The 22,380-nt window shown below is 38.8% G+C and overlaps 2 protein-coding genes across 2 annotated transcripts; one reads left to right on the top strand and one right to left on the bottom strand.

The window, feature by feature from the left end:
• The first annotated feature begins 13,280 nt into the window (after window positions 1–13,280).
• On the top strand, window positions 13,281–14,136 carry LOC149454829 (olfactory receptor 2B2-like). Its single transcript, XM_089686987.1, has one exon. The coding sequence runs from the start codon at window positions 13,303–13,305 to the stop codon at window positions 14,134–14,136; it is 834 nt and encodes a 277-aa protein (XP_089543113.1). The 5' UTR covers window positions 13,281–13,302.
• A 3,996-nt stretch (window positions 14,137–18,132) lies between these two features.
• Window positions 18,133–19,056, bottom strand: LOC149454828 (olfactory receptor 6B1-like). Its single transcript, XM_089686939.1, has one exon. The coding sequence runs from the start codon at window positions 19,054–19,056 to the stop codon at window positions 18,133–18,135; it is 924 nt and encodes a 307-aa protein (XP_089543065.1).
• Between the last annotated feature and the right edge of the window lie 3,324 nt (window positions 19,057–22,380).

The raw sequence follows: 22,380 nt of genomic DNA, 5'->3' as shown, positions 1-22,380 counted from the left end.
TTCTTCTTTTCATTCATTCTTCTTCTTCTTTTCATTCTTCTCATTCTTCTTTTCATTCTTCTTCTTCTTCTTTTCATTCTTCTTCTTCTTCTTTTCATTCTTCTTCTTCTTCTTTTCATTCTTCTTTTCATTCTTCTTCTTCTTTTCATTCTTCTTCTTCTTCTTATTTTCATTCTTCTTTTCATTCTTCTCATTCTTCTTTTCATTCTTCTCATTCTTCTTCTCATTCTTCTTTTCATTCTTCTTCTCATTCTTCTTTTCATTCTTCTTCTTCTTTTCATTCTTCTTTTCATTCTTCTCATTCTTCTTTTCATTCTTCTTTTCATTCTTCTTCTTCTTCTTTTCATTCTTCTTCTTCTTTTCATTCTTCTTTTCATTCTTCTGCTTCTTCTTTTCATTCTTCTCATTCTTCTTTTCATTCTTCTTCTTCTTCTTTTCATTCTTCTTCTTTTCATTCTTCTTCTTCTTCTTTTCATTCTTCTTTTCATTCTTCTTCTTCTTCTTTTCATTCTTCTCATTCTTCTTTTCATTCTTCTTTTCATTCTTCTTCTTCTTCTTTTCATTCTTCTTCTTCTTCTTCTTCTTTTCATTCTTCTTCTTCTTCTTTTCATTCTTCTTTTCATTTTTCTTCTTCTTTTCATTCTTCTTCTTCTACTTTTCATTCTTCTTTTCATTCTTCTCATTCTTCTTTTCATTCTTCTCATTCTTCTTCTCATTCTTCTTTTCATTCTTCTTCTCATTCTTCTTTTCATTCTTCTTCTTCGTTTCATTCTTCTTTTCATTCTTCTTTTCATTCTTCTTTTCATTCTTCTTCTTCTTCTTTTCATTCTTCTTCCTCTTTTCATTCTTCTTTTCATTCTTCTTCTTCTTCTTTTCATTCTTCTCATTCTTCTCATTCTTCTTTTCATTCTTCTTCTTCTTCTTTTCATTCTTCTTCTTCTTCTTCTTTTCATTCTTCTTCTTCTTCTTCTTTTCATTCTTCTTCTTCTTCTTTTCATTCTTCTTTTCATTCTTCTTCTTCTTCTTTTCTTCTTCTTCTTCTTCTTCTGGCAACTCCACCACGCAGCTCATTTTTGTTCCAGTATTACTGTATTTTGCTCCTTCAAAATCCTGAAACTTTCTTTTGGCAGGTGTACAGACTCAGGTACTCAGTGCAGGAATGGTGGGAATCCCTCACAATGGACACAGCAGGTGTACATACAGACCCAGGAATTCAACACAGGGACAGTGGGAACCCCTAATAATGGGTAAAGCAGGTGGGCAGACCCGGAATCTCAGCACATGGATGGTAGGAACCCCTCATAATGGGCACAGCAGGTGTGCATACCCAGAACCTCAGCACAGGGATGGTGGGAACCCCTAGTAATGGGCGCAGCAGGTGTGCAGACCTGGGACCTCAGCACAGGGATGGTAGAAACCCCTCATAATGGGAACAGCAGGTGTACAGACCCAGGAATTTAGCACAGGGATGGTGGGAACTCCTCCTAATGGGCAGAGCAGGTGTACAGACCCAGAAACTCAGCACAGGGATGGTGGGAACTTCTCATAATGGGCGCAGCAGGTGTGCAGACCTGGAACCTCAGCACAGGGATGGTGGGAACCCCTCATAATGGGCACAGCAGGTGTGCATACCCAGAACCTCAGCACAGGGATGGTGGGAACCCCTAGTAATGGGCGCAGCAGGTGTGCAGACCTGGGACCTCAGCACAGGGATGGTAGAAACCCCTCATAATGGGAACAGCAGGTGTACAGACCCAGGAATTTAGCACAGGGATGGTGGGAACTCCTCCTAATGGGCAGAGCAGGTGTACAGACCCAGGAACTCAGCACAGGGATGGTGGGAACTTCTCATAATGGGCGCAGCAGGTGTGCAGACCTGGAACCTCAGCACAGGGATGGTGGGAACCTCTCATAATGGGCACAGCAGGTATGCATACCCAGAACCTCAGCACAGGGATGGTGGGAACCCCTCATAATGGGCACAGCAGGTGTGAGGGGGTTTAACTCTCCAGCATCCATTAGAGACTGATATAGTAATATAGTTCATTCTTCTTTTCATTCTTCTTTTCATTCTTCTTCTTCTTCTTTTCAATCTTCTTCTTCTTTTCATTCTTCTTTTCATTCTTCTTCTACTTTTCATTCTTCTTTTCATTCTTCTTCTTCTTCTTTTCATTCTTCTTCTTTTCATTCTTCTTCTTCTTTTCATTCTTCTTCTTCTTTTCATTCTTCTTTTCATTCTTCTCATTCTTCTTTTCATTCTTCTCATTCTTCTTCTCATTCTTCTTTTCATTCTTCTTCTCATTCTTCTTTTCATTCTTCTTCTTCTTTTCATTCTTCTTTTCATTCTTCTCATTCTTCTTTTCATTCTTCTTTTCATTCTTCTTCTTCTTCTTTTCATTCTTCTTCTTCTTTTCATTCTTCTTTTCATTCTTCTTCTTCTTTTCATTCTTCTCATTCTTCTTTTCATTCTTCTTCTTCTTCTTTTCATTCTTCTTCTTCTTCTTTTCATTCTTCTTTTCATTCTTCTTCTTCTTCTTTTCATTCTTCTTCTTCTTTTCATTCTTCTTCTTCTTCTTCTTCTTTTCATTCTTCTTCTTCTTCTTTTCATTCTTCTTCGTCGTGCCCCGTGACTGCCCAAATGAGTGAAGTGTGCAGTGATTCTAAGATCGACGGCACTCATCTGCATGTCATACTGACTGACAGTATTATTTCTCTTCCCCAGCAGACTCCAAGGGCATTTAAATTAAAGGTACAGTGTTCTGCACTAATATAAAGGCTCTCTGAAGCCTAGAAACCCTTTTAATTAGTTAAATTTGCAGCGAATAAATTCGCATCGAATCGAATTTCTCCCGCAAATTCGGCGAATCAGCCGAATCGAATTTTTGAATAATTCGCTCATCTCTAGTGAGCGCTTTGAGAGCACGGTGGTGAATGGGAAGACAGTATATCACCTATGATCCTAAGTGGAATATTTGAGCCTTAGGAGATTGTACCTATGCAGAAAAGTTGATGAACTTTTAGTACAATTATATCTGAAAGTATCATGGACTGTATGCACATATATTTTTATTTTTCACTCTTATTATATATAGGTATCTATGTGAATTCATATTTTTAGATTGCACTTTCATTACTGATAAATAATGACAGGAGTCAGTAGGGTGGAGAACAGAGGATATGAGGTCAGCAGAACACAGAATGGAATCAGCAGTGCAGAGGACAGGGGTCAGCAGGGCAGTGTAAAGGGGTCAGCAAGGCAGAAGACAGTTGTCAGCAGAGAAGAGGACAGGGTCACTGCTGGCAGAGCACTCAGCAGAGCTCCTCCTATCATACACACACTGCACATAGCCTGGGTACTCAGATCTTCTTCTCACACAGCACAGAGCTGAGATCAGATTCCTTTACAAACACAGCCTCCATATGCAAATAGTGACAAATAGTAACATATAATAGGAAATTCACTTATCGCACATGTTCACTATAAAACCACATATACACAAAAAAAGTGATCAAATGAGCAGAAAACAGAAGGACAGTGATGTATAGTCCATGCGAACAGACAGTAAGTCCGTATGGATATGAAGTTCTAAGACCAATAGTAAAGCCATATCTCAATACTGTAAAAATAATATTGATGTTGTAGATTCTAATTCTCCAAATATTCACCAATATGTGCACAATCACCAAGTAAATACTAAATGGAGGCTTACCAGAAGCTGAGACCCCTAATTATAGGGGGTCTCAACCAGCATTGCAATATAGGATATCATCCAGTTCTCCATGCCATACCCAAATCAGGAATGTCCCAGGCCTCTTGAATCAAAATGTGAACTCCAAAACGATGCCAAATAATATCATAAAAGAAAAAAACATGCCTCTCATAGTTCAGTAAGTTTGACAGTCCTTTATTTGCGCAAAATAAAATCCTACTTGCAAACTATAGAGTGCTTTAAAGCATTCAAAAGAACCACTTCCAAGATGGCTGACAGCACGATGACATTAGAAGGAGGCTCCACCCGGCGCATTTCGTCATCAAAAGACGTCTTTTAGGGGCTAAATGCAAAACGCTATGGAAAATGCATTGGTATGAACCTATACTTTTTTTGTGTTTTTGATGCATTTTTGATGCATTTTGCATTTGGAAAAAAAACCCGCGAAACGCATAAAAAATGTGGCAAAAATGTGGCAAACACACATGTGCAGGAACAGACCAAATGCAAACTGCATATGTGTGAACCTAGCCTTAGATAGGGCTGCTCACAGTTTGACTACATACCCCTACCTCCTCAAATGTCTGCTCATCTCTTGGCAATAGGAAATATGGGTATGGGGTGGGTAATCATACCGCGTGTCTACAGTCCCGATCTAGCAATGTTGTGTGATCTGTTGTATGGAGGAGCACTCCCCTGACAGGAGGGGGAGGGCACAGGACAGCCCAACCTGCACCTCTTCCTGGCTCTCTCCTCTCTACCACTGTCTGCCGCTGTCTGGACTTCACTACTCTCAGTACACTGCACCAGGCTGCCCATCTTGCAAGAAGGGGATAAGGAGCTAAGGAGGCCAGGTACAATGTCGGGGGGAAAAACTGAAAACTGGGAGGGCTCAGCCCACCCCAGCACCACCCTGAGATCTGGACATGATCTGTAGTGAAAAGCAGCACATACTACACATAATAACACTTGTTATGCATACAATTAACCACTTTATTACCCCAAGATGTTAACCCCTTCCCAACCAGTGTCAGTACTGTGAAAAGTTTATATTATTAGCACTGATCACTTTATTAATGTCACTGGTGATGTCAGTGGCAGTTAGTCAGTTTCCACAAAGTGTCAGTTAGTGTCATATTGCCCGCCTCACTATCACAGTTCCACTATAAGTCGCTGATTGCTGCCATTACTAGTATAAAAAAATAAATAGATAAAAATTCCAGCATATAGTTTGTAGATGCTGTAACTTTTAAACAAACATAATAATATACACTTAATGGGATTTTTTTTTACCAAAAAACAAGCAGAATACATTTTGGCCTAAATTTATAGAACATTTTGTTGGAAATGTTTTACAACAGAAAGTAAAAAATATAGTTTTTTTTAAAAAAAATTTGGGTCTCTTTTTTGTTTATATAATAAAACTAAAAAACTGAGTGGTGATCAAATACCACCAAAAGAAAGCTCTATTTGTGTGAAAAATGTTATAAATTTGGGTACAGTGTTGCATGATCACGCAATTGCTAGTTCAAAGTGCAGTGCATAAATAGCAAACAAATGTAGTCCGTACAATATGTCTTCCTTTTTTATGTGGCAAATATATAGTTAGGTGTCTGTTTTTGGAATGAAAAGCTGCATTCTGTGTAAGTACATTTTTAAATGCATCTTTCTTAAACTGCTTCAGTGCTGATTATGGGGTCTGTACAATATTTCTGACCTAAATTATTTATATTATATTTATGATAAAACCTGCCTCATCTTCGATTGCAGCATAGTAGAACAGCTTCTGGTGACATGACGTGCAGTGACGTACAATATTTTTGGCACTTGTCTCTGACATAACACTGAAATTTGTATTTCTTTTTAAAAATTTTATTTAGTTGACAGCTTCACCAAAACAATAGAAAACCAATCACATCCGCAATCACATAATACAAAGTAAAGAGACAAATTTACAAAATTTCACCTCGTACACTTAAATGTACAGGGCGGCTGGTCACTTTACATAGTATATTCATACATAACACTATGGCATGCAAAATAATATCAGAACAGTAACATATATTAAGAGCACAGTTGGCATTTAACATTTGGTTAACCGCTTCTCCGCCACTCTATAGCAGATATACTACTATAGGGTGGCAGGGGTGTGCAAAATCACTTATATATACATGATTTTGAATTTCCAGGTAGGGGGCACTCGCGAGCTGTGCACGCGCCCTACCTGCACTGCATGCGTGGGTGCGGCTGTCAATCACCGGGTCCTGGCGCCCGGTGTTTACTGAGGATCGCCGACTGGGAGAAGGGCTGCTTTGTTTACTAACAGTCCTCCTCCCTGTCGGCTCAGGCACCCTGCTCTGGATGGCTGTGCACAGAATAGCCATCCAGAGCAGTGTGCTTACAGCGAAGCACCAACACACCGCCCACCAGTAAAACACTCCCTCCACACAGTTAACCCTTTTATCGCCCCAAATGTTAACCCCTTCCTGCCCAGTGCCATTAGTACAGTGTCAGTGCTTTTTTTTTTTTTAGCACTGATCACTGTATTGGTGTCATTGGGGATGTCAGTGACACCAAGTCAGTTCCCCCCATTATCAGAATGCCCACCGCAGTCCCACTATAAGTCGCTGATCGGCGCCATTAGTAAAAAAAAAATTAAATTCCAGTATCTATAACACCATTTGCAAACGCTAGAACTTTCACGTAAATCAATTAGTTTACACGATTGGGATTTTTTTTAGCAAAGACTTTTTTAGCAGAATACATTTTGGCCTAAATTTATGATGAAATTTGATTTTTTAAAATTTTTTTACTGGACATGTTTAATAGCAAAAAGTCAAAAATATTGTTTTTTTTTCTTCAAAATTGACGGTCTTTTTTGTTTTTACCACCAAAAGAAAGCTCGATTTGTGGGAAAAAAAGGATGTAAATTTCATTTGGGTGCAGCGTTGCATGACCGCGCAGTTGTCAGTTAAATTAACTCATCTCCATAACGCAAAAAATGGCCTGGTCAGGAAGGGGGATAAATCCGAACTCATATTTTTAAAAAATTAGCTTGAAAGAAATCCCTGAGTCATAAATCTGGGAAGTAGGACTATGGGATAGAAAGAATAGAGGAAGGGGGGCTCCAGCCCAAGGGGGTACAGTAGATATACACCAATTTGTTTCTGTTGATACCTGAGCCCATGGTAAACTCCAAGGAGCAGGGCCCTCCTAACCCTCTTGTATTGAACTGTATTGTGGCTGTATTGTCTCCCGTTATATTGTAAAGTGCTGAGCAAACTGTTGGCGCTATATAAATCCTGTATAATAATAATAATAATGGTTAGGAAACAATAAAAAAAGGTGTCAGAGCATCCATGGAGAGAAGATAGACTCCTAAAGCAGTTGTTTATATTTATCTGACATTTAAATTCTTCCTAATAATGCAATTGTTTGATCATGAGGGCTGCGATGACATCTTTTTAAAGACATGGCTGTAAGAAGTACAGCCTTGGGTTTATCAGATGGGAAAGGCCTGTAAGTTGCTGAATTATCTCTATAATTGTTTGCCAGAAGGATTTTAGTGCCGAACAGTCCAAAACAATATCTAAAAGTGAACCTGTATGTGTTCCTCATTGCCAAAAAGTGGCACCATGGAAAATGTTTAGCGATGACTAATGGGGGTTTATTTACTAAAGCTGGAGAGTCCAAAATCAGACTCCCTTCTGCATAGAAACCAATCAGCCTCTTATCTCAGCTTGTTCAATGAAGCTTTGGCAATGAAACCTGGAAGCTGATTGGTTTCTATGCAGAAGGGAGTCTGATTTTGGACTCTCCAGCTTTAGTAAATAAACCCCATGGTGTCCTATACTATCTGGTGACAGTCTTGTAGGAGATCCCCTGATATTTGTTGCAGATAGTGGCCTTATGGGCAAAAAACCAAATCCTGTTCTTTTGATCCTCTGTGAATATGAGTTATAGGCCCTTCTTCCATTTGCTTGAAAAGTCTGAGTCAGTCTGAGAGTGTGCATTCATAAGAAATTCAAATGGTGACAGCTTTTGGGTAAAGTGTTGGGATTTGAGTAGAGAGTGCAGAAAATGGGATAACTGGTGTTGGCACCAGTCACTGACCTTCATAAGCAGTAGAAATGGAAAACTTCTCCATCCTGTAATAGATAAGAACATTGCTGCTCTTATGACTCCTCGGTGAAAATACGGCCTGAACAGATCTCAGGGTGTCCTAAAATAGGAGACATAGAGGAGGGAATGCTCTGAATATTGAGATGGGAAAAGTATCTGTCCATCTCACCAGTGTTGGGCCTATCAATGGATGTTTATGCAAATTTTTAGGGACTTGTCCTGCCCATGGTATTCCAGCTAATGGTATAGGCGAGCAATCTTGTTCTAAAGAGACCCAAAGTTTAAACTCACTGTGCCAGCACCAATATGCTGGGTCTGGTAATCCCACACCACCCTTGATCAAGATGTCTCTGCTAATGTGAGGTATTTTGCCCTGCCAAATAAAGTGGATGAAATCTGAAGTTATAGTGTGTAAAAGAAAAAAAAAGCACTGGGGATATGTATGGGTATTGTCTGCAGCAGGTGTATGTCAGGATCTGTGCCATTACTTGGGTCACCTGCTGGTGGCACTGTGGCTCCCAGAGTCAAAGGGCATAGTTCCGGTGGTCACCAGGGGTTGTCTCCCAGCAGCTGGACTGTCCAAGTAATTAGTCTGCACCTGATGTGGGCTGCTGGGAGCTATATAAGCCCACCCATAACTGAGGTTCAGGGCTTCAGTATTTTTCCTGCAAGCCACACCTGCCTGAGCCTTGTTCCTGATCCTTGTACCTGACCCTAACACCTGCTCCAGTGACCTGTTCCCTGTATCCTGCTTCCTACTCCTAGTAACTGGCTGTATGCTCCCTTTGTCTCCTGTCCCTGTCCTGATTTTTTCCTGTGTTCCCTCCATTTTGTATATAGTTAGTTAGGTTGTTATTTGGGGTTTGCATAATCACATTTAATTTGTCACTTGCATTGTTTATGGTATACAGATGTTGGTGTTGGTAGTGTGTTGTTTGTCTCAATAAACTTATTTTAATCTTATTCAGTTTGATTCCTTATTCCTTAACATGCAGCCAACTGATCTAATTATCCTTGCTGGATGCCTGCATCCCTGACATAATACTGAAGTCCTGAACCTCAGTTATGGCTTATATAGCTCCCAGCAGCCCACATCAGATGCAACCTAATTACTTGGAAAGTCCAACTGCTGGGAGACACCCACTGGTTACCACCAGAACTGTGCCCTTTGACTCTGGGAACCACAGTGCCACCAGCAGGTGACCCAAGTAATGGCACAGATCCTGGCAGTATAGCAGCTGGGGTATCATGTTCATTTTTAAAACATTATACAGTACCTCCTGAACCAAATAAATGCAAGCTTACTCAAAACACCAAGGTTCTTCCTCAAAGAATTTGAAAGTAGGTGAACATTTAGTTTAAATATCAAACTGGGATATGCTGGTATGTGTGTATCCAGGTATTTGATAGACTGGGTTGCACACCAGAATTGAAAAATAGGGCGGAGGGTCTTCAAAGTAGTTTCTTCTAGGGTTATGTTTAAAGCCTCTGATTTTCACAGATTACCTTTGAAGTTTGACAAGGAGCCATATGTCCGTAGTTCTTGTAAATAGGATGATAGGATTGGAGGGTGGGATCTGTAAAAAAGAAGGTCATTGCCATTTGCTGCAATTTTGTGGTGATGACCTCATGAAAGTAAACCAGAAATGTCTGGGTTATTACAGACATGTTGAACAGTTGGTGCAGGAGTTAGAACAAAGATCATAGGGGATAGAGGACAGCCTTGTCTAGTCTCATTGTGAATAATAAATCAAAATGAAAAGTGAGACACTGCCCTAATCATGTTTTATGACAGAAAGTAGAAAATATGGTTAAGGTTTCGCAGAGGGATATCAATATTGTTTGGTGCCTTTGTAGACCAACTACTTATCCTGTATGTTTCTGTTTTAAGGAATGTTTTTGTGATTTAACCTCCCTGGCAGTATTCCCGAGTGTAGCTCGGGGTAAAATTTCAGTACCAAGAGCAGTAACCCCGAGCTACACTCGGGCTTACCATGCGGTTTTGCTCAGGGAGTCCCTGCAGCGCTTACCTTGTCCTTCGCTCCCACGATGTGTCCCCTGCAGCGCCCCCGGCCATCTCCTCCGGCCGATGCCGGCATCCGGCTTCTGTGTTCCGGTCCCTGTAACGTCGGGACGTACGGGTGCCGGAACCGGCGGCAAATTTAAAATGTTAAAAGATTTCATTTTTTTGTAAACGAATATTACATAGTAAAACATTGCTGTTTCAAACCATTTCACATACATTTTGTCCCTACTGCTTTGTCCTGTACCCTGCCTGCATTTTGACTGTTCTTTCTGCCTGGAAACTTAAAAAAGTCCATGGTGTCCAAAAAGTGTCCCTTTAGGTCAAAAGCGATTTTAGACCAGCTAGAGAACAGCGATAGTAAATCAGAACCACTTGCAGAATTGAGTGATAATGATTTGTGGGGAAATTCCTCATCAGATACTGAAAACGATTCTGCGACTTTGCTCAGCGATGTGCGAACGTGGCTCTATATTTCAAATTTCAGTGTTTTTGGTTTGATTATATTATTGAATTAAATTTATTATTATTAGATTATTATTTTTTATGATGATTTATTAAATTATAATTTATGATTTTGTGTTTCAAGTTTTATCATACCCGGGGTGTTTACTAGACTCTTGTTCAGACAGATTTCAGTGAGTTATTCCTAAAAATTACAGCCTACAATAAAAAAAATACATATTTCCATGCAAACTAATGGTACCGCTTTCAGCACCAAAAATCTGAAATAATCATACCGCCAGGGAGGTTAAGCTGAATTGTTAATAAAAGGCAGTGAAGGCCATTTTATTCCAACATTGTTTGGTCTCCTTTATTGGTATATGGAGAGTTGGGGGGAAGGGGTATTTCAAGAGAGTCGGGTTGGGGTGGTTTTATTTGCTTTGGTCTTCTACACTAGTCAAGCAAATAAAAAGAAAAAAAGGCAATGGTTCTTACTCATGAAATAAAACTGATACCATGTTAGGCTATTTATGTTTCTGTACATTACTTATGTATATTTTATTATTTCAATCAGTCTCTAATTGACCAGAGAATATCTAACATTATGACTGGATTGCTATTACACGCCAGATTTAATATTATGAAACACTCAGTTTTGACCCCAAAAATGTGATTCAGGAAAGGAATAAACTTAATTCTTTGTTATTCTCTCCCTTTAAATGCACCATGGTCATAGATTTGATCTCATACCTCTGTTGCTGCAAATCTGTGATGTGATCTTTTTAGGCCAGGGCTTGACAAATTTGCTTTGAATCTATGAGCCAGCTAAAAAAGTTAGGAGCCAGTTTTTTTAAATCAGGAGAAGAAAAGAGAAAAGAAGGGAAGGGAAGAGAAGAGGGGGCCGGGGTGACACACTGAAAAGTGTAAGTTCACCTCTTCAGAAAATCTGTAAGGTGAGCTTACACTGGACCCCCTCCCCATCCTCCCTAGTCCGGTTGTACCAGTGTCTCACGATCCGCGATCCCCCACTGTCAGACATTGGGACAGCTTCACCGGTCCTGGGATTGGAAATCCCCACAGCTTTCTCTCCTCTCCTTCCACCACTGACAGGACAGGCTAGCTGGATTCTGATTGGTCAATGCCGTCCATGTGATGGTGCTGACCAATTAGAATGCCTCTTGTTCATGTACTGAGAGGTACAGATAGGAGATTAAGCCTAGATTTATTTCAAATCTCTGGATCAGTGAAGCGGCATCCCAGTGCCTGACAGCGGACAGCTGACAAAAGCCCAGGCGCCAGGACACAATTTCTTGTCACCATGGTGCCCTAGGATATGTCGAGTCCTGTCTTAGACTGCTACAGCAGTGTGATCAACAAACATGGACAGATGTTCTTGCCTGTCACCTACACTTGGTTCTCTTTGGGGCCTAATTTGCTAAAGGAAAAAAAGCAAAGTTTACTATAGATCGCTATAATTCGCTTGTAATGAGGGCTTTCATGAGCTTGCATTGGGAACACAATCCTAAAATCTATCTAGGATATCACACTCTGTTGTTCAAAGGGAACAGTACAGTTCTAGCTTGCTGTCCCACATGGAAGAAAAATATATTTTAAATATATTTTAAAAATATTCTTCCCAAATATATTGCCATATATTTGAAATGCTACAATTTTGGCCATATTCAATATATATATATATATATATATATATATATATATATATATATACACACTGCATGTTGAAATGTGTTTATTACAAAATATATAAAAAATATTTTTAAAAATACATTTCAAATATACTGTATGTCTTTAAAAATACAAATCTACATTTTTGTAATGCATTTACAAATATATGTAAAAATATATGTTAAAATTACTTTTTTATATGTTAAAAAAAAATATGAAGAATATATTTAAACAAATATATTTTTAAGGTAACCCCTTAAGATCCTTTGAAGACCCAAAGGTACCCTATGTACTTTGGGCAGGACGCTATATATTTTTTTTTTATTCTTTCTTGAATTTTTTCATTCTTGCTGTTTGCCCCATATTGCCATTGTGTCCACAGTAGCATGTACATTGGCAGTGTCCAGCTGAGCACTGGTTAAAGCTTGTAGTAGGAGTATTCATTCTGCTATGACTGTCCTTTGAGGCTGCATGACCCCTGACCCTTTCTCTGAACAGTGCTGATTGGCCTGTGCTGATCACATGCACCCTCCCAAAGAAAAAAAAACTCTCTAGCCATACACACTGAACTGAGCATGTGCAGAGTGACTCCTAGACCTCTGTACTATCAGCAAATGGATTGGGGACAGTAGAAGAAGGGGAGGATCAGAGAAGACAGGATCAAACAGCCTTTTTACACATTGCAAAGACATTGTCTCTTAGGTCCCAATAGAGTCACAAGCATGCTTTACTGCGTATACAGACTGATTTTACTACTGTGGGTTTAATAACACTTCAAGCTGTTAGTTAAGTTTGTTATCTATTTGCCACTTGTAACTCTCAAAATTAACGAGTCCCTCATCTATTAAAAAATAAGGACACAACAGCACTTTGGAGAAATGATTATAATTCAATTTAATTATTCTCTTTTGGATTCTGTCTAAAAAAGAAACTATAAAAGTGACTCCACTTAAATACAAGTGAATAATGGTTCATTTCAACTGCAATCAACAATTGAACAAAAATGTCTGCTACAAAATAAAACCTAAGAGCATTAAAACCCAGAGATGTAAACTGAAAATACAGTATGGAATCAAGGTCGATTTTCTCTCTCAGTCTGTACTGGAGCTTGTATAAGTATGAATTGTTGCATGTATAAGAAAGCATCATGGTTTTAATATATTACATATATTCATCTTTTACAGGTTCATGGTTTCAAGGCTGAGCACACAGCAAATCATTAACATTACACATGTGGACACATTTGTCTTGTTGGGTTTGGTATCAGCTCCAGCACTTGAGAAAGTTCTGTTTGTGGCATTTTCTGTTATATATAGTATGACAATAATTGGGAATCTCACAGTCATTCTTATAATTCGTTTAGACTCTGAATTGCACAAACCAATGTACTTTTTCCTGGCCAACCTAGCCTTTTTGGAATTATTCTATACTACAGCTACAACTCCCAATACATTGAAAAACTTTCTACAAGAAAACAGAACTATCACTTTTGTTGGGTGCTTTACTCAAATGTTTTTCTTTGTTGGCCTGGGGAGTGCAGCATGTGCGCTTCTCTCAGTTATGGCCTACGACAGATATGTTGCTATATGTCAACCTTTGACGTACTCTGCTGTCATGATTCCTTCCTTCTGTATAAGACTGACAGTGGTGTCTTGGAGTTGTGGATTTTTTAACGCTTTTGTGCAAACTGTTTACACATCGACATTGCCATTCTGCAAAGATCGTGTAATTCATCATTTCTTCTGCGACATTCCATCACTCACAAAACTCTCGTGCAGTGACACTGGTTTGAATGAGTTGGTATCTATTTTCGTTCGGGGATGTGTCTTAATTGGCAGTTTTATTTTAACTCTTATTTCATATATTTTTATATTGAGAGCTGTTTTAGGAATCCCCACTGTGAATGGTAGACTGAAAGTATTTTCTACATGTGGATCACATCTCATAGTGGTAACTCTATTCTTTGGGACAGCAATTATAACATACATGCTTCCTGGCTCTTCTGCCTTTAGTGACCATAAGAGAGTACTGTCAGTAGTGTATGGTGTTCTGACTCCTCTTATAAATCCTCTCATATACAGCTTTAGAAACACAGACTTCCAGCACGCAATAACTAAAAGAATAAAACAGATTCAAAAGGCATTAAAGTAAAATTGTTTTGTTCAGTTTTAATAATTGTATTACAGTTTAACACTATACCTAATATAACAGTACACAAAACAAAACAATTAATCAAAATTAAAAAGATGCATTCACTAAGTAGATGATAATAGGAAGAATAACTTGATATTCACAGTACACAGTTCATGCTTAATGTATGCACAAAAGGAGTCAGTGGCACTGAGCAAAAAGAATAAATTGCAATATAAATAAAACAAATAGTGCATTAATAATACAAACATAAAATTAAGACAATCAGATGGAATGTGTTTAGTCTCAGCATAACCTGTTCTTTTGAAAGTCATTTCTTGTTCTTTGTAATATTGTCAGCTGTCACATATAAAACGTTATCCATTTGTATTTGTACATTACAGTTCTCTTTTTCTTAATAATTAAAAGAACATACTGCATTTCCAAATTAGGGCTGATCTCTGTTCATGCAAATAAAGGTACCGGTATATTTATATTTTTTGAAGCCCAGTTATGCTATAATGTTTGTAAAAGTGAATGTGCACACCAATGTATTTTTTATTTTTTTGAACATACGCACCTCTGCTTTCTGTTGGCCAATACCTAACATTTTCTGGTACAATAATTTTTATTGTTACATTCAGACTGACAATACAACTGATCACCCACGCAGGGGTACAGAATAGAGAACAAACCATGAAAGCATGAGCGATCTACCTAACGCTTTCTTTCCTGATGATTCCACTGTTTGTGGTGAAACATGTTGGGTTTTCTTTTGGTTTAGGGTCACGTTTTTATTTCAAAGCTTAGTGCTTCACTCATATACATTCAAATGGAGAGATAGGGTCAGAAAATAGAGACAGTATAGGACTCAAGATCCTCAGCAACATGGAATTTCCATGATTGTACTTAATGGGGGGGATTTACTAAAACTGAAGCATTCAGAATCTGGAGATGCTGTACATGGTAGCCAATCAGCTTCTAACTTCATCTTGTTCAATTAAGCTTTGACCATAAAACCTGGAAGGTGATTGGTTTCTATGCAGAGCTGCACCAGATTTTGCACTCACCAGTTTTAGTAAATAACCCACATTGTGTTTATTGTTCATCAAAATATCCATTTTTAGCTCCCAGTGGTTTTAACAATACCTTCATTATTATAGACTTATCTTTATATATCAGTCCCATATTGGTCATTTAGTCACATTTTTAACAGTTGATTATACAGTACTTTTCAGTATATCACATTTAAATATGTTTTGTCTGTATCTTAAAAAATAAAAATCCAAAGGCATGCAAGGCTGCCAGCATATACACCACAGTGTCTATTGATTCTATGTCAAACCCTTCACCCTAATCAAATGTGCACTATACACATGCTAATAGCAAATTAAACATATGCTAGTTTCTTAAGAATTCATATGTATGTACTGTGCATTTTAGAATGTAGGTAAACATATATCCTCCAGCATCAGGTATACATTGCAGACCTTCCACTCAAAGTGTTCATCTACTTTGAATACACATTTAATGTTCAACACAGTAATGTTTCTAGCTTAACCCAAAATGACTGTATATTGAGCCAATAAAAGTTTTCAATAGTCATTTAATAACTATATGATTGTAAGGCTTGTTTTACACAGGAGTAAAAAAACGCTGAGATTTTTGCTGGTATTGAAATTAGATGCTTTGTTGACTATTGGACGTTGCACACAGCTGAGTAAATTTTCATTTGAGTGCAGTAATTTACTTGCATGTTTACTCATTAACTTGTTTACACGAGTACAGTATAAATGAGTATATTACAATACTGGCAATGAAGAATTTTACTTGTCTATATGCTTACCTTTACTCACCTTTACCTACCTACACTCAACATTACTCAGGTCTTTACACACAGTTTTTGCCCCCATAAGTATGTTCATATGTTAACCATATGGTCTGTCCGCCCCTGTCCACAGGATTATTAATTACTCCTTGTGTATCCTGTTAAATACATTGACACAAACAAAATCTGCAATTATGCACTATTCAGACAACACTTCTCTCATTTAACTGTTTCCTGTCCTCCTATTGTCTATAAATGGTGGATGGAAAGCAGTGCGATGCGGGCTAATGTACCTGTTCACAGAGCGCGTACCCGGGAGCCCGCCAATCCGCGTCAGCTCGACACAGCAGATTACAAGGTGTTTTACCATGTGATTGCTGTGTCTAATTACAGCAATCACATAGTAAACAATAGAAAGCGAAAGTAAAGATTAGCTCTCTGCTCTCACTGTGAGAGCAGAGAGAAGCAATGTTGCAGCCCGTAAGTGTACAGCAGCCTGTCAGGCTGTATGTACAATCACAAACTACAGTGCCAGCCACCCCAGTGTCCCTGAACACTGCCCCAGTGTAGTCCTTATAACAAATGCATCCAGCCCCTGTCACCTTTCCCAGTGATCACAATAACCTCCACACACCATACCAATGTCCTGATCACCACCATACCAGTGTCCTGATCTTTGCCATACCCCATTCTAGCCCCATGATCACTGCCATATGCCATACCAGCACCCTGATTACTGCCAAATGCCATACCAACACCATGATCACCGCCAAATGCCATACCAGCACACTGATCACCGCCCAATGCCATACCAGCCCCCTAATCCACACCATATGCCATACCAATGCCCTGATCACCATACACCATACCAGTGCCCTGATCACCGCCATACCCCATTATCAACATCCTGATCACCTTACATACCCCATATCAGCACCCTAATCAACACCATATGCCATACTGGTACCCTAATCACCATACACCATACCAGCACCCTGATCACCTACATACCCCATACCAGCATCCTGATCCCCACCATATCACATACCAGTGTTCTGATCACCCCATATACCATAACAACATTTTGGTTACTGCCATACCAGCGTCCTGATCACCTGATGTGTGTGGAAAGAGGGTGGGGATCCTAAAAAAAAATGTACCTGGCTTTGTATTGTCTTCTAACCCTTTACCAGAAAAGCTGGGTCAGGAACTGGCAGGTGGATCAGGTACAAGAATGGTCAGAGTCCAGGCCAGGGTTGGCAATAGTAAGGCAAGGCAGTGAAAGCAGACAGAGGTGTGGTCTAGAAGCAAGCCAAGGGTCGGTGCAGGCAGAATACAAGTGTGGTCAAAGCAGATTGGGTCAGCAACAGAAGATCAGAACACAGATAGCATGCTAACAAATACGATATAGGCCAAATGGCAATGACATAAAAAAACAGTAACGTTCAAATAGCCCACCTGGCGCCAATACACACCTGTTTATTATGGCCCTAGAATGTTTGCTCTGATTTGCACAGCAATACCTCACATGTGTCGTGTAACTTTTGCTAACATACATGTGCATACCCTATGTTTGCAATTACATTTGTGTGTATGTGCAGGCTGATGAGGGTGCTGTTAGTATTTTTTAAATTTTTTTTTATTTAACTTTAACTTTTTTTTTAGGATTTTTTCTGTTTTACTTTATTGCTAACACAAAGGGGCAAACAAGCCCCTATGTGATAGCTTGGGAAAGTGTTCTCTTCGTGAAGACATCAGAGATTAGCTACTCCCCTGGCTACATGAACCAATGGTTGCTTTTACCGTTGTGGAAGTTTACCATGGTCCCAAACTCCCCAGAGTAACAAGGGAGCCCAGTAACCACCAGAGGCAGTGGCTCAGTGGCTAGGATGCTCTCCTTCTCACTACTGAAAATGTTATCAGGTAGCTGTACAGCTGCCCAGATCAATTTTACTGAAAAGCCACAAATGATACCAAGCTTGTTGTAACCATTTGAATTCCAGGATATTTATAAATGGACAGCAAAAGGTTAAAGATATATCTTCTTTTCTGTCAGAATTGTTTTAAGGCTTAGTGAAACCTTACTAATTTTATGTCTGTAGACTTGTACTGTGGATTATAAAACCTTAATTAAGTACTTTATTTTATTGGCACAATGCTAATTTACTGACAAAGACACATGAATAGTTTCAGAACCACTTTCTTTTTGTGAGGAACAAAAAAGCGTCTTTAACTTCTTTGTTACGTAGACTGTAGATAAAGGGGTTGACAAGGGGGGTGAAGACTGCATAGAACAGTGCCATCACTTTGTTCAGGGATCCTTCACTTGCAGTGGGCTTAATATACATGGCGAACAGTGTTGAGTAGAAAGTGGTTACGACCAACAGGTGTGAAGCACAGGTAGATGCCGCTTTCTGTTTTCCATTGGTGGATTGAATTCTCAATATAGCCCTCAGGATATATCCATAAGACATCATGGTTAAAAGAACTGAGCTGAGGATGACTGAAGATGCACAGACAATAACAGTGAGTTCTCTGAAATAAGGGTTAGAACAGGATAGTTTCAGCAGAGGAGCTGACTCACAAAAGAAATGGTTAATGACATTGCCACTGCAAAAATACAACTGTGATATCCGAATAATTGGAAATGATGTGGTCAAGAAACCAAGGACCCAAGAGCCAGCTGCCAGAATGAAGCAGAACCTATGACTCATGATGCTTGTGTAGTGCAGAGGAAAACACACTGCCAGAAATCGATCAAAGGACATAACTGAGAGAAGAATGGTCTCTGTGGCACCAAGGAAAGTGAAGAAGAAGAGCTGAGTGATACAGCCATTAAAAGAAATGCTCTTTCTTTTTCTTGGGATGTCTATAATAATTTTGGGGACAGTTACAGAAATATAACACAATTCAAGGAAAGATAAGCTACCAAGAAAGAAATACATGGGTTTATGGAGCTGACGTGTGCATTGAATTATGGTGATGAGGGATATATTTACAGTGACAGTGATGACATACAATATCAAGAAAAACACAAACAAGAAATTCTGGTATTCCCGTATGTTTGTGAACCCAAGAATAATAAACTCCTTCACACTGGTCATATTTTCCATTGTCGTTTGTCTGGTGGAAAAAAAAAATTAAATATTTTGTAAAATTACACAATTTTAAATGATAATTCATACTAAATGTTTGTATCAAACATAAAAGAACATGTAATGATTGTACATTTTCCATTGCCACCAAAAATGCCATAAAACTGCATCCCTGCTCAGGTGTATATATTTGCTAAAACATGGCCGTCCTTGGTGGCTGACCTAAGAGGTGCAGTTTGCTATGAATGGTTAAATAATCTATATATACCTGAGGATCTCTGAAACAAATAGCACAAAACAGGTAGAGAAGAAGGCAGGAAGGAAGAAACAAACAAGAGAGACCACTATATGCTTTACGGTTGGAGGTAGATCTAAGTAATGTTTGGGGTTGTGGTTAGAAAACAAATAATACTCACATCTATGATGCTGACTGAACTTAGGATAGTTCAGCAACCTAAAATTTTACCTTTGGAGATTTTATCTGTCTTGACATATTTGGTCATCCCAGTTGTTGTAGGTTCCCATTAAATGAAACAAGCAGTGTTCAGGTTCAGTGATCTTGGTGGTATAGGCTCTCAGGAGTTGTAAATGTACAAACCTTGTTTTTATCAATGCGCATCTTTATATAGATGTGGGCTTATTCTGCCCAGCAAAAAGGACACATATTCTGTGAGATGTTTATAAAAACATTCCTGATCAAGTGGCTTTAGAGCTATAAAAATGCATTGAAGGTATATCAATATTGCTTAACCACTGGACCTCTGGAAGATTTACCCCTTTTCCTGACCAGGCCATTTTTTGCTATTTGGCACTGTGCTATTTCAACTTGTAATTGCACGGCTGTGCAATGCTGTACCCAAACTAAATTTATGTCCTTTTTTTCACCCAAATAGAGCATTCTTTTGGTGGTATATGATCACTGCTGCACTTTTTATTTTTTGTGATGTGAACTAAAAAATACCAATTCCCAATACATTATTATTATACAGGATACATGTATATTAACCTCCCTAGTGGTCTGATTGTGTCAGTATTTCTGTGCTCAAAGCGGTACAGTTTTTTGCATGGAAATATGTTGTTTTTTTATTGTAGGCCTGTAATTCTTAGGAATAACTCACTGAAATCTGTCAAACAAGAGTCTAGTAAACATTTTAAAATTTGAAACACGAAATCATAAATTATAATAAATAATCATAAAAAAAAATAATATAATAATAAATGTAATTCAATAATGTAATCAAACCAAAAACACTGAAATTTGAAATATAGCACCAAGTTTGCACATCGCTGAGCTTAGTCGCAGAATCGTTTTCAGTGTTTGATAACGAATTTCCCCACGAATCATTATCACTCAATTTTGCAAGTGGTTCTAAGTTACTATCACTGTTCTCTAGCTGGTCTAAAACCGCTTTTGACCTAAAAGGATGCTTTTTGGACGCCATGGACATTTCTCAGTTTCCAGGCAGAAAGAACAGTAAAAATGCAGGCAGGGCACAGGACAAAGCACTAGGGACAAAATGTATGTGAAATGGTTTGATACAGTATGTTATACTATGTGATTTTAGTGTATTGAGTGAATGTCACTTTTTAAATTTTTGAATTTCCTGCCGGTTCCGTCCCCCGTATCTCCTGACGCTCTCAAGGAATGGAAGACGGATGCTGGCATCGGCCGGAGGAGATGGCCGGGGATGCTGCAGGGGGGACATTGTGGGAGTACAGGACAAGGTAAGTGCTTGAGGGATCCCAGAGCAATGCTGCAGGGTAGAGAATAATAAAAATAGTAAGCGCTCTCAATAATTATAGCAGCTGAACATTAAAGGAAAACGCATAAAAGTCCCAAAATTCATATATAAACAAAATGCAGCGCTATTAGAAGATGATAAGAGGTAATGGTGAAACACAGTCCAATGAAAAAGTGCTCCTTGATTCCCAGTGCAAATGGTAGAAATACACACTAACCAGAAAGCGTATAAGTAATACGCATGTGAATATATATCCTGAAGACTCCCCTCTCCTTTCTGGTCTGGTCATAGAAACAGCTGGGAAAGATGGAGATCCTACGCCCTCATGTGGTGAAAGAATGGTCCAGCAGGTCAGAGAAGGATCAATCTGGATAAGCCTCCCCCTTCACAGGAGCTGACATAGGGATCACTTAGGGCTGTAAGGGTTGAAGAAGCTCCTCACAGGAGACATAGGGAAGCACTCATAGTGTAGTAGGTAAAGATTTTATTTAGAAAACATAGGTGCATGGTAAACAAAATAGTGCCAAGTATGGATGAACACACTGACCCCTTAAGAAATCAAGATGGCCACCGGGCCTCCACGTGGCGCCGGCGGCTTAGTGTCAACGGCGTCCTGGGCTCCACCTATGGGCAGCCTATTCACATACAGGCCCCCAAAATCCAATGACCAGTTTCAGGCTTTCAAAGGGCATATTTCCTCATATCACTTCCTCACTACCTATCAAAAACATAGAAACTGGCGTGCAGAAAAAGGACAGCAGGTGCTCTGGTCTAATGAGTCAAAATATGAAATATTTGGTTCATGAAGTGAACATTATTCTGTTGAAAGCCTTATTTTGTCATACATAGCTATTTTATCTTGTGAAGTGTTACTAATATAGTAGCATGAGTAGTAGTGGTAAAATACCACTACCTACAAAGCTGACTAAATAGAATGTGTTTGCGAATTGAGATCTAAGTTAAGAGGCGGATAAGGTTTGCAACTGAGCCTATTGTCACTACAAATCCTACTATATAATATTTAAAATAGCTCCTTCTTTTTACAACTACAGCATTTTTTAACACTGTTGTAATATTTACATGATCTTAATTGTATTTAAAATATAAATGTCTTTAACATCATTACCTTATTTTCCTCATATTCGTAAAAACTGTAAATGGGTATGTGTCATTTTCTTATACTATAATAGATTGCAAGTTCTTCTACTGTCTGAGCCACAAACCTAAAAAAGTATTTAAAAAGTGAGTCAGTGAAATATCAGACATCGTTATGTCTATAATTGTTTGGAAGAAAAGATTGACAGCACAAGCATTCTCCATATATTTTCCATGGCAGGTTTCAATTAAACCAGGCAGAAGATGGTATGTATTAGTGAGGTTATAAAATTGTACAGATAGCGAGCTTGTACAATGTGCAAGGTGGGGAGAACCTCCAGGCCACGTTCTGAGTATTTTCTCAATGGCGCCCAACCAGATCACTGGAAACTCAGCCTCTTACAGTTTCTTCATCTTCTCTTATATTATAATGGAAGTGGATGGTAACATCTAATAAATTACAGTGATATGTGTGTTAAAAACACATTTGTACTGGCACACCATA

This window comes from Staurois parvus, unplaced genomic scaffold, assembly GCF_062004578.1.
Source record: "Staurois parvus isolate SC_StPar_1 unplaced genomic scaffold, SC_StPar_1.0 ptg000415l, whole genome shotgun sequence".
Taxonomy (NCBI): Eukaryota; Metazoa; Chordata; class Amphibia; order Anura; family Ranidae; genus Staurois; species Staurois parvus.
Note: the sequence above shows the minus strand (reverse complement) of the source record. Positions and strands in the feature narration are given on the sequence as shown.

What these genes read in the sequence shown, in the direction of transcription:
- LOC149454829 (XM_089686987.1), top strand. Translation starts at nt 13,303, where the DNA reads ATGACAATAATTGGGAATCTCACAGTCATTCTTATAATTCGTTTAGAC.
- LOC149454828 (XM_089686939.1), bottom strand. Translation starts at nt 19,056, where the DNA reads ATGGAAAATATGACCAGTGTGAAGGAGTTTATTATTCTTGGGTTCACA.